This window comes from Apostichopus japonicus, chromosome 11 (assembly GCF_037975245.1).
Source record: "Apostichopus japonicus isolate 1M-3 chromosome 11, ASM3797524v1, whole genome shotgun sequence".
Taxonomy (NCBI): domain Eukaryota; kingdom Metazoa; phylum Echinodermata; class Holothuroidea; order Aspidochirotida; family Stichopodidae; genus Apostichopus; species Apostichopus japonicus.
The window spans coordinates 13,897,273-13,910,442 of record NC_092571.1 but is presented as its reverse complement, the minus strand read 5'-3'; the positions used below and the strand labels follow the sequence as shown (position 1 = coordinate 13,910,442).

The 13,170-nt window shown below is 37.8% G+C and overlaps 1 protein-coding gene and 1 long non-coding RNA gene across 2 annotated transcripts in view; both read left to right on the top strand.

Annotated features, from left to right (window-relative positions):
- LOC139975693 (uncharacterized) overlaps positions 1 to 13,170 on the top strand; it is a 153,413-nt gene that overhangs the window by 46,794 nt on the left and 93,449 nt on the right. The window lies entirely within an intron of this gene.
- Positions 1 to 13,170, top strand: part of LOC139975689 (uncharacterized) — a 53,856-nt gene that overhangs the window by 21,256 nt on the left and 19,430 nt on the right. The window contains exon 2 of the mRNA XM_071983799.1: positions 11,952 to 12,686. Within this exon, the coding sequence (XP_071839900.1) occupies positions 12,092 to 12,686 (595 nt within the window). The 5' untranslated portion in view covers positions 11,952 to 12,091. The remainder of the gene's footprint in view (positions 1 to 11,951; positions 12,687 to 13,170) is intronic.

The following is a 13,170-nucleotide window of genomic DNA, read 5'->3' as shown; positions in this document are numbered from 1 at the left end:
TGTGCCCACGCTTGAGAAAGTATGACTGAAATATAGTAGTCTTCACAGAAACTGTTTGAAAATTAAGCGATTCAGAAGGCATTAAAACCCAATACAAACGAGTAGACCCTTTAGGAACTGCACTATTTAAGAAGCCTATATATTACAAACTTTCTTGAATCCTCTTTCCGACCCCGACCCCCCCCCCCCCCCCCCCGCGCCTCTTTATTTTTCAAACGTGTTGCATACGGGGAAGTTTTGGTCTCCAGTTAGGTTCAAACCTTGTTATATGCAACTACAATAGGTTATTTCGAAGGCTTAAAGTTATGATGTATTGGCCCCATATATGCTACATATTAAAATATGGTCACCTTTGGGTAAAATTCTTAAACCGTTTGATTACCATCTAGGAGGAATTTTACCTCACTGGGAAATTCAGTCATCTATAGGTGCCTATGACATACCGATCTTGAGAGACATTTACATATTGGTATACGTTGTCGTATGTATCCGTGTCGGTTTCTTGAAAAATATACGAACTCAGAAGTTCAATGGTAATGCAGGACACTGCGAGTTTCGCCCGTGTATTATTCGACGTGCCGTGTGTATGCGTACACTCAGGGACGTCGCTAGAGGGGTGGGGGTGTCTCACACCCACCCCCAATCTTTGTAAAACTGATGATAGTTGGAAAATTTGAGTGCGACAGTCCGAATTTCCGACTGTCTCACTCTAATTTTTCCGACTGTCGCACTCTAATTTCATATATTCTTGTAATTTGTGAGTGACCTACAATTTTCGGTCAAAATTGACCTTTAATCAGTCATATTTACCACGTTTTCCTTGTCACATTTAGAAATTGTATCTCGCGATCTTTATACTCCACCATACAAAACTTCGTGCGATTTTGAATACTGTAAAAAGAAATGCCTAATAAAATTACTGTACAACGTATACGATAAAAACGCTCAATGCTTATCTACGGAAGCTTTAAAGTGCCATCAACATGAGAAAAACTTTGCCCCATAGGGTGAAATTTTTCAGTAAATTGTTTAGATAACAAGATAAAATCTTATAAAAAAAAGAAAAAAATGTTGGATTGCTTAGTTGCTTTAACTGAGCAATTGAACAATTTTCTACAAAATGATTAATTGACAACTTATCATATCTCGTGAATTGGACATTTTGCTGCAAAATGTTCAGTTGTTCACTTCATTCCATCTGAGCAATGAAAAATTTTCTGCAAAATGTTTAATTGACAACATATCTTATCTTGTCAATTGGACATGTTTTGGCAAAATTTTCAATTGTTCACTTCATTCCAATGGAGCAATTGAAAAATTTCTGCAAAATGTTTATTGATTAGTAACTTATCGTATCAGTCGTCAACTCAACATTTTTCTGCAAAATGTTTAAGTGTTCATTTCATTCCATAATGCTCAGTTGGAATGATGTGAACAATTGAAATTGTTTTCATGCAAGTGATAAATAGCCTCCCCCCCCCCCCCCCAAGAAAATAATATTAAGCGCGCTAGGAAAAAGCACTGTATTTTGGGGTAATTCACTATGTCGTCGAATATAATTTGTTGAAAAATGGTTTTCCCCTTTGTTACATTAACATAGCTTTTGTAGTTAGTAGTCTATGTAGCCTATCAAGCAGATAACTCAACTCAGTTGCTTACCCGCTTAACCAGAGTGATTAATAAGTTTGTGAAGTGAGGGCCAGTGCTACAAATGTACCGCAAAAAAATCGGAACAAAATTGCAGTCGCGAAAGATGGGATGTCTGACTAACACTCACCGTATCGTTCACGAGTAGTGCGGGTTTGGGGGGGGGGGGGGGATACAAGGCAGCAGTCGGAATTTTCTGGCTCCAAAACCCATCCAGTTGGAATTTCAGCCACTGCATTCCCCCCCCCCCCCCCCCCAACTTCAGGCCTTAGCTACGTCCCTGCGTACACTCACTTTAAAATTGCAAGGGACAACCTAAATGTTACAACCCTGTTGAATACTAAAAATATCCTAGTGGGAATGTGTGATAGTGAGTAATGATGTAAAATTTGTTGTACACATAGGTTAACGTTTCATTTATCTGTTCTTCAGGAATCACGCAATAACAGAAATTCAATGATATTTAACGGTAACGGGTCTAAGACTATAGTCAACTATCCCCATTCCCTCTTTTGTGGTATGTTATTTACATTTTCTATTGTGTACTTTGCAAAGAGGGCAATTATGTAGGTGAACAGGCTCCCGGTTCCGCTTACGTTTTAGTAATCACAAATAGTATATTTCGTGATAATTTGATCAGATTCCCCGTTTCCGAACATTTCAATCTTCATAGACATTCTCTCAAAAACTAAAAATGTATTTTAATTGCCTCGAACTTCAAATTCGCTACTGAACGTAAACGTAAAGAAATCGATTGGATCTTTCGTATTAAGTCACCGGCCTCGACAAAGACTTGGGACCCCTTAAGTGCCTTAACAACTATCAGTTCTACAAACATGTTATCCGTTCTTTGCTCATTCATCCGCTTCCTGTATAGTCATGGTTTATTTGGTTTTTAATTCCATCAATGCAACTTACACTTATCTAGCATCAAACTTTCATTGTGTTAGTATATTTTGTACTTTTCATTCGACTGCCAAGTATTGCTAACGAAGGCCCCAAGGGGACCGAAATTCTAATATATTTTCTAAAACTTTACTCCTTATTTGTCAATTATGAGTCATATCTTATTTCTCTGGTTTTCTATAATAATAATGATAATAATAATAATAATAATAATAATATATATATATATATGTATATATATATATATATATATAGAAATATATATTTATGTATATATATATATATATATATATATATATAAATATATATATATATATATATATATATATATATATATATATATTATTGCAGCCTTATTTTCAATGAAATGCATCATATATTTGTTTAATGCAGCTTCTTTGTTATTCCCATCCATCCATACCTATACACGTACATGCATTGCATACATACACTCACGCATGCACACATGCATACACCATGGAGGGAAAACTGTTTTTACCTCCATGGAGGTTAAACTGTTTTTACCTCCATTTTACCTGTTTTTTTTACCTGTTTTTGACCTCCATGCATACACATACCGTGATCCTATTCGCCAAACACACTGTTTTCATTATTTACAACTATAGTTCTAATTAAAGGCTAAGGCCATGGCATGTCGTCAACTTAAAAAACGTTAACCTTCATTTCCTGTGTGAGAGAACGCAACGTGATAGGAATGATTACGTAATATCATCTTTCATCGGCCCTCTCGATGTTGACCGCAAACGTGGAGATGTTCAACCAGACTTTGTTGTCTTTTTTCTACCACAAACATCCGCACTATTATTTGATATCGTTAATTTTCACTGTGGTAGTTGCATACACATACGTATACGTTTGTTAGACCAGGGAGTTGTTCAGACCGCCAACGTATTTATACCCTGACAAGGTTAGACTGCTCATGCACGGATGCACCAAACGCAAAATCGTAGAGCCGAAGTTGCGAAAAAGTTCGAAACGCCTAAATAATAATTTTATAAACTGACGAGACCAAGAAATTGGTGTGTGGCAGAGGAAGACTCAAGATTTTTCTTTTTTTCGGACTTGTCCGGACTCTACTTTTGGAACCAAAGAGCCCTTGTCACCAATTACATGAAGATTCGAAATATACCGCCGATCCCAAACAGCATTAAGGTGAGGAAAATTTTTGGACTTATTTCCGTATAATGAAATATATTTTGTGTTAAGAATAACCAGGTGGAGTTTTTGGTTCTTGCATGTATATGGGTATGCTTTTAAAATAAATTGAAAGTGCATAGCCAATCGCCCCAAATCATAGCACGCTAAAATTGCTAGGCGTTTTCAAAGAGTACTTTCCTGGAAGCATTCACTCTCCATTTGTTCTCAAATATTCTAAATGAACACCCAAAGCCTTTCTTACCAAGGAAGTGATACTTCCCATGTTCGTACACTACTTGCAAGTACAACTTTCTCAGACAAATTATTCCATAACCCTCTGAGAATAAAAAGGAGTTTTGACAAATATATGGTACTTATAACTTCTGGAGTTTAAGACATTGATCTCTGGTAATTCTGCTTGGCAAACCTGAAAAGGTCAGTGAAGGATAAAATGTCTAAACCATACCATTCTTGAAAAACCGAATCAAGTCACCGCGTAATTAACCGACCTATAACCTCCATTGTGGTGGGTTAACTGTCAGAATGCACATTATCAGTGTTTTTTATCTTCATACAGAACTGACATCAACAGTGAATACTATTGTTCTCTGACTCGAGTCAAAGGACGCTTGAACCGCAGTGTGCTAATGTAACTGCCAAGCGTAACTTATTTGTGATTGCAGGTGTCCAACCGCAGTGTAGACAAGCATTTAACGTTATACCTTGAATTCGAACTTCTTCATGATCTGTCGTCATATTTTGTGTATTACTATTTTTAAGTTGTTGATGCAAGCACATAATGGACACCCTATACATTGCTCTAGACTGACTTTGACGAAAAAAACGTCCGTGTCATGTAGTGTGGCTTGTCTACAACCCAAACTGATTAGAAAAGATATTTCAATCAATTCTGACTTGATTGTGAGTGAAAAAATGCTACTTGAAGCAAGTGCAATAACAAGCAAAGCTGACAGCCATTTAACAAGTCAACGAGTGACACTCCTGACGGTTTCTACTACTACAATCTGTTTCTGTGATATTTTCCGACGAACAAGAAAACGGCGACCACAGTCGCGTAGTAACATACAAGTGCTACCTCCTTAAGCTTATATTATGTACGTACGTGAATTTGACATAAAACTTGAGGGTCAAAGGTGAACAAGTGAAGTACACTACATGATGTGAGTTAGTATTAAACGTTAGGCCTACTTCAAGTTGATTCAATGACTAGGATATACCGGCATTTTAAATTTATTAGTCCTCTCGACAATTTACGGTACAATTAAAGGCAGGAGCCCAGGAAGTTATTGACCATGCGATTTTGCCAATTTTTCTGACAAGTTCGGTTCGTTGTAATACGCCTCAAATAGAACTTAGAAGAAAAGGGGCCTCTACGGGCTCTAACTTAGGCCCTAGGTAGCGTGCACACTATTTCCAGATTGAAGTCTGTGTAGGCTAGGTCACAACATCAAAGGTGAGTCCTAATTTCGTGCAGCTATTTGATTAATTCGATTGATGCTTCACGTTCCTTAACCTTCAGCTTTCATTTAAAAAAAAAACAACGTGTGTCTTTGTTGTTTGCACCTACAAATCTGTTAAAATTTCGTAGAAAATAACATTGTCACGTCCAACTCCAACTTAGCAAGAGCTAGGCCCTAAGCCTATTTAATCAGTGAAGCCAGGATAGTGTTAACATATCAAGATTGTTAAAACGTGAAGTGCTCCTAAATCCTAATTTCGTTCCTGTTGTCGGCTACTCCAAAATCCTAAAATTTTATTGCAACTATATAATTAGTTTTGAATCAATATGATATAGTAACAAGGAATATTATTGCTTCAGAGACTGACATGCACCAGTGCAGTAAAATGTTTACAGTCTTCAATTTTATGGGGGTGAAAGCCTCATGTGTACCCCTTCTCCCCTCTGGGTCAGACATTGGGCCAAGATTGCGGTTGAGATATTGGAGTCCAAGGAGTCAAAGGACACTAGCTTATTATGATATTCAGGTTTACTAACTGCTCTTTTCCACTTTAAAACAGACCCTCAACATCAGGAAGTAAAGAGAAAAGAAAGGCTCAGCACAAGTTACCTGTGCTTCACAAAAAGAGGAAGAGTAATAAGGATCAGCCAGTTGTCAGCCCTTTAGAATTCATCAAGAAGGAAGTTAATGCAGCATTCTTAGGTGAGAACCCTTAGAAGCTGTCAGGTACGGTAGCAGTACAATATACTGCCTCAGGAATTGGAACTGTTGTGGTTTTAGAACAGGGGGCCCCTATTAGCCAGATTGAGCATGCCAGACAATCTAATCTGGCCCACCAAAAAACAAAGGGAAAAAAAAACCAAACCTTTTGGTTCACCAATTTACTGGACAAAAAGAAAAATTGAAGAGAATTTGAATAAGCATTAATTTTCAACACGAAAAAACATTGGTAAAAGTTTGTCCTAGATGCTAAAACAATCATCTTCCATTTTCAGCAATCTATTTTTGGCCTTTTGTTAGTCAAAATTTTCTCCTGTGGCTACCATGGTGGGCCCGCATACTGTATGAGTAATATTCAGCAACCCACAACTAAAAGGACAGTAGGCAGCTGTTAAATTCATTTTACATCAGTTTCTGTGCAGTGTCCTTCATACTGAGCCATCTGTATGCCTCCTACTGCATGCCCATTAAGAACTGCCTCAACTGTTGACTTTTCACCAGAAATTTACAACATCAATAGAAGTATCAGTTTTTATTTGAGTGTTATCGTGGAGGGGTCAGAACCCCATTAATAATGTGTTCATTAATTGAACATTGCTTTTCAACATACTTTAACAATCACTATAGTCACTGTGTTCATTTGGTTTGAATAGTATTTTTAGCTTTACAAAGTTTACGGAAAACCTTTTGCATACCTACAGTATGGCATTTCCCTGTCAGTTGATGTTAGCTTTGCAGAAATTTACTTACCATCGTTTTTACTTCTCCACAGGTGTTGCAAATATTGACATAGAAAATCTAGAAGTTGGTCGGAAGTTGAGAGAAGTGAATGTGTAATTTCTCACCAAACTAAAAGAGGCTATGTTAGAATTTAACAACCACAATATCAACCACTGACTGTTATAGCAACAACTTTGGAAAACTTGGAGAATTTTTCAGAACCCACGGTGAGTAATCAGCACTTGATTATAAAGTGATTTTTATAATGGAGCTTCATAATTGTTTATCAAAAACCATGCAGCAGTGACTGCTTGTGTGTGCATATGAGAGAGAGATGCCTTAGCTCAAATTTTGAAAACTTTGATAATTCAACAAGTGCAATATGCATGAAGTTCATACTTGGTAGAAAGCTACCCCTTAGCAAATTCTCAGCTGCAATTGTTATTTAATTGCCAGTGGTCAACCGTTATAAACCCTATAAATGACCTTACTGAAGTAAAGGTTAAGTGAAATTAGTATGCTTATCCCTCAATCGAGTGCTTACCACTTGCTGTTACTTAGTACGTCAAAAATTGTTTGAGGTCCACACCACCTAAAAATCTGAAACTTTGTTAACAGGTTATCTCACCATGTACAGCTTACATATAGTTCACACTTTGAACAATTAGAAGAATGTATTCGGTATCTACCACCTTAGTAAATTCTTCACTGTTATTGCTTTGGGAGGGGCCAAAGGTCATATGAGATAACCAATGGTCTAAACCTGAAAACTTTGTGAATGAGCTAACTCAAAGAATAAAGCTACATAGAATGTCAAATTTGTTCCTCTGATTGAATACTTGCCATCTGTAATGTTAACTTTTTTGAGGTCAAATGTCATTTGAGGTAAATTTTAGTTAAATTCTGAAAACATATCTCACTAAGTACAGCTTGCATGAAGTTAATGCTCAGTATGAAGACACTCTTAGTAAATACTCAGCTGATAGTGTGTTGGGAGAAGTCAAGGTCATTTGAGGTCACTAGTGGTCAACAACTGACAACTTTTCTAGCTGAAGAAGTGAAGTTTTGGTAAATTTCAAATTTGATAGGAATTAAGCATTTGTCTTCTTTTTTTTTTGGCTGTTTCGGTCAAGGTCACTCAAGGTCAGTTAATTTCAGTCTGAAAAACTTCTTGAACATGGTACCTCACCATGCACATGGCAATATTAGCCCTAGACAAGAAGAACAACATGAACAGATCTTTTACTTGACATGTGGATTCCTACATACATCATAATATTAAAAACCTTTGAAAACATGATAACTCAGGGTTGTCCACACCATATCTTTGAGTACACATTTAGTTCTCCTTTGCTAATAGTTGCAAGAGATTTTTTTTCCATTTCACTGTGGATCCCAAGTACTCAGTAGAACTCTCCCCTCCAATGCCCTACAATAACGATAGGCAAAGGAATCACTAAGCCCTGTGGCTTTCTGTTTGCATGTCAATTACACCTGATCTTTGAGGACAAAAGTCTGACATTACGCTACTTTGACTTAAGTTACTGATATATTCATTTTCACATTTTGTAACAAATTTTTCTTTCAGGCAAATGGATACCATTATGAAGTTATTGGTGGCATCCACAATCTGACAGCCTGTAAGGAGCTGAGAGAGAGAAATCCAGACAAGAATGTAAAGATACAAAACTTTGGTTAGCAAACAAGCACATCAAAATAGGGGAAACCAGGCATCATATGAGCATTGAGGTAAAGGTGACTACTATGAATGTTGTTTTTATAGAAGAATTTTTGCCGAGCAGTTATTCATCTCATTCCTCCATATTGTATATTCAGGTTGCAATGACCTATGCATTAAGACATTGAAAGTGTGTATGGAAAAGTCCTTGTCTACACATAACACATAACTTTGTGTTGTGCACACAGAATCGCTCTCTTACAGTATGTGAATTTTCAAATAATTGTTATTTAATCACTCTGATAGGAAGGATTAGGTACAATATTGTAGTTCCTTTGCCAGTTGGACCATTAACAGTATTATGCAACAGTTGCCATGGTAGTGGTTAGTTTTCCCAATAGGGGTCATTCATTGTGGGGTATTGCATGGTCACTGGAAGTGTTTGACTGAGGGAGGGGTAAAAGTTGTCTGTGTGGGGTGTCCAATTTTATGTCAAACAGTCCTCTTCAATGACTGGCTTGATTTTCTTAAAACTTGGTATGAAGGTGTTTTAGGGTTAAAGTCTATGTCTAGCAGACCCCCCCCCCCCCAGAAACAGGGGTCAAATGTCACATCAAATTAAATTCAATGTTTTAATTCAATATTACTCCAAGGGGACACATTACATTCAAATGGAATCTTCACGTGTATAATGGGAACAACATGTAGGCTACTAATACAGGCAGAAATGTGACCTCTGTCATAGTATTACTCAGATTGTAGAGGACAGCAGAGTGATAGCACTGCAATCATATGACAGTATAGTCCTGCTAACTTATCATATCAAAAAACATTTGCAGTCTTTGTTCATTTGTTTTTTTACTATCAATGCAACAGATAAAAAATAAATAAAATGGTTAGACTGTCAGTGTAGAATAAAGTTTTATTTCTCTCTTTTTTTCTGAAGATGACACAGAAATGCTCACACTGAGTCTGTTTGGTCTGGCCATTGCGTTCAAGAGGAAAACCATTGCAAGGAAACTTTGATGGGATGATGGCACAGAACTTAATGTGACTATTGTTGCTAGGGATGATCCTAGATCACAGAGGATGAAAAAAATGTGTATAGCACTGATTAAAAGAAGTGTATTGATTTTGGTGAAGGTCAAAGGTCATTTGGGGACAACAGGGAGGTTAATTGTCTTGTAGGGTATATGTGTTCATGTTCAGAAAGTGGCAACACTGAAACAGCCACATGGTCTTCTACTCTGCAAATCCTAAAATGCTTGTTTTAAGTGTGTGTGAAATAAAAAGGGGGGGGGGGAGGGGGGGGTAAGGTTACAGTGACTTTCTCTTATTATTGTATTTTTTTGGTGAAAAATTATTAGTAGGGGTATCAGTATGCCCATTAGAGCAATCTGAGGGTCTGAATAGTACATCCTTCAGAACTGCATTGTAAGCCACTTATTGTTGTTATTAATGATGTAATTTCTTATTGCTAACTGACACTCCGAGCAGTAGGGGTGTATCGGTCTTCAGAACTGCATTCTTAGCCACCTAATGGTGTTATTATATTATTTCAGAACTAATGGTGTAACTTCTTGGTGCTAAATGACTCTCCAACCATTAGCGGGGCGTTTTGGTACACCTCTCAGAACTGTTTTGCAAGCCACTAAATTTTGTTACTTCTTGGTGCTAAATGACACTCCAACCAGCAGCGGGGCGTATTGGTACGCCCCTTAATGGTGTTAGTTCTTGGTGCTAAATGACACTCCAACCATTAGCGGGGCGTATTGGTACGCCCCTTAGAACTGTATTGCAAGCCACTAAATTTTGTTACTTCTTGGTGCTAAATGACACTCCAACCAGTAGCGGGGCGTATTGGTACGCCCCTTAATGGTGTTAGTTCTTGGTGCTAAATGACACTCCAACCATTAGCGGGGCGTATTGGTACGCCCCTTAGAACTGTATTGCAAGCCACTAAATTTTGTTACTTCTTGGTGCTAAATGACACTCCAACCAGCAGCGGGGCGTATTGGTACGCCCCTTAATGGTGTTAGTTCTTGGTGCTAAATGACACTCCAACCATTAGCGGGGCGTATTGGTACGCCCCTTAGAACTGTATTGCAAGCCACTAAATTTTGTTACTTCTTGGTGCTAAATGACACTCCAACCAGCAGCGGGGCGTATTGGTACGCCCCTTAATGGTGTTAGTTCTTGGTGCTAAATGACACTCCAACCATTAGCGGGGCGTATTGGTACGCCCCTTAGAACTGTATTGCAAGCCACTAAATTTTGTTACTTCTTGGTGCTAAATGACACTCCAACCAGTAGCGGGGCGTATTGGTACGCCCCTTAATGGTGTTAGTTCTTGGTGCTAAATGACACTCCAACCATTAGCGGGGCGTATTGGTACGCCCCTTAGAACTGTATTGCAAGCCACTAAATTTTGTTACTTCTTGGTGCTAAATGACACTCCAACCAGTAGCGGGGCGTATTGGTACGCCCCTTAATGGTGTTAGTTCTTGGTGCTAAATGACACTCCAACCAGTAGCGGGGCGTATTGGTACGCCCATTAGAACTGTATTGCAAGCCACTAAATTTTGTTACTTCTTGGTGCTAAATGACACTCCAACCAGTAGCGGGGCATATTGGTACGCCCCTCAGAACTGTATTGTAAGCCATTAATGGTGTTTCTTCTTGGTGCTAAATGACACTCCAACCAGTAGTGGGGCGTATTGGTACGCCCCTCAGAACTGTATTGCAAGCCACTAAATGTTGTTACTTCTTGGTGCTAAATGACACTCCAACCAGTAGCGGGGCGTATTGGTACGCCCCTCAGAACTGTATTGTAAGCCATTAATGGTGTTTCTTCTTGGTGCTAAATGACACTCCCTTGCAGTTGTGGGGTGTATTTGTTTCACTGATTCACTTTTGTACAGGGACAAGAGGTATTTTTCTTCCTTTATTCATGTAAGAAATTAACCTACTAAATTTCAGTTTATGGTCATGTAGATAAAATATAACATGAAATACATAAGTTGGTACAAACAAAGAATAATTTTCTCATTGTGTTATTTTTTGTCTCAAATTTATGTATCTGCAGTATGATTACAATGCATTTGCCTTTTTAACTCACATTTTGAAGGTTTAAAGACAATGACAGTCATAGCGTAGATTTTTCCCTTATATATACCATATTTTTATACCCGAGTGCAAACGTCAATAAAAGCAATATAATTTCTGGTAAATTTATCAATGTTGAACAAAAAGTTTTTTTTTTCTTGGATAAAAGTCAGGTTTAAATAGTTCCTAGAAACCCTAAATGTTTCCTAGCCTCTTATATATAGAAACTATCTTGGCTAGTGAGTCGCATATATCTTTAAGCTCTTGTACATCCCCCGATTAGCCGACCGGTCAGTTCACCGGTTCGACCGGTCAGTTGTTGATAAATCATATAGGGTTTTCACAAATAGAGGGAATGAGAGAAGAAAAGAAAGCAATCAAAAGACTTATATGAAATGACACGTCAAAGCGTGTGCAGCGTGTCCAGTTATTGATAACGATAAAAACATTTACGACTTACTTACTCACATATGTTATTAACATTCAAACTCTCGGTTACCCATGCATCTTTACATGCAATCAATTTGTTCCATCAGACATCGTCGGTTGTAGCTTTCATTGCATTGACGGACCGGATACAAACAAGTCAACAGATTGCTATGTTATTGCAGGATGTGACTTTTCGTTTCCTGATGTCCCCATCTATGGAAATTACAAAAGTTCTCTGAGTCTGAGCATGAACTATGTCGATGATACATCTTCTCGAGGGATCTATAAATACAAAGGAAAGTTCTGGTATCGGGACAGTCACACGGTGGATCGTTATAGTTTTGAAGTCATACGAATATATCTACAAGAAGACAAAACTCCCAACGATGATTTAGAAGACGTTGCTGCTGCGCTTTCGTTTACGATTGATGACATGGGAGCAGAGGATTGTGGGTCGTATCACGTGACTTTGATTGAAGAGACGACTGAAGAGGCAATTGTACAACACAACTACCGTCTGTTTACTATTTACCAACCATCCACACCTCTTCTCTGTGAAAAACAAATCTTATCCACAGGCTCCAGTATATACAGGTTTTCCATTGTTTGCTCAGTCTCGGATGCTTACCCTTCAGTGGTTTTAGATATGATAGAACCAAATGACTGTTCGTACTACAAATCTTATTCACAGAATGACGACATGAAGAAGCTTACAGTTTATATTTCTACATGTGCTGTGAATTCTACCGTTGGTTGCACTGCTACTCAAGGAGAGCTAAATTTCATGTCTACGATACCATACTCAAACAGTTGTTCCTTTGATATTCCGAAAGATGATCCCGGTAAGTCAAAGGATGTCATATCTCGTCCCCAAGACTGACAGAAGAGAATATATTTTAGCGTTTCTTCAAGTATCGTTTTGCTATTAGTGATACTCTAGTGATGAAACAGAGCCATTGGGGTTAAAGTGTAGTTTTGTGTTCTGAGCAAAGAAATAATTTTCTTATCAGCTATAACACTACTTAGATTAGTTCATTATACCGTTTTAATAATTCTTGGATAGTTCTTTGTATTGTATTATCTATTGTATTATCCTCAGCTTTGCATGAACGCTTATAAACATAACATGTTTTATGAGTTTGTTCAGATGAATAAGTTGCTAATTATAAGTCAATACAATCAATCAACCAACTAATCAAACAACCAACCACCCAAACAAGTAGCAAATCCAATAAAACACTTATTATTTTACACCATCCATACAGAGCTCACGGTTCAGCGGTTACTTAGAACACAATCCACATCAACGCTTTTTAATTCATTCAA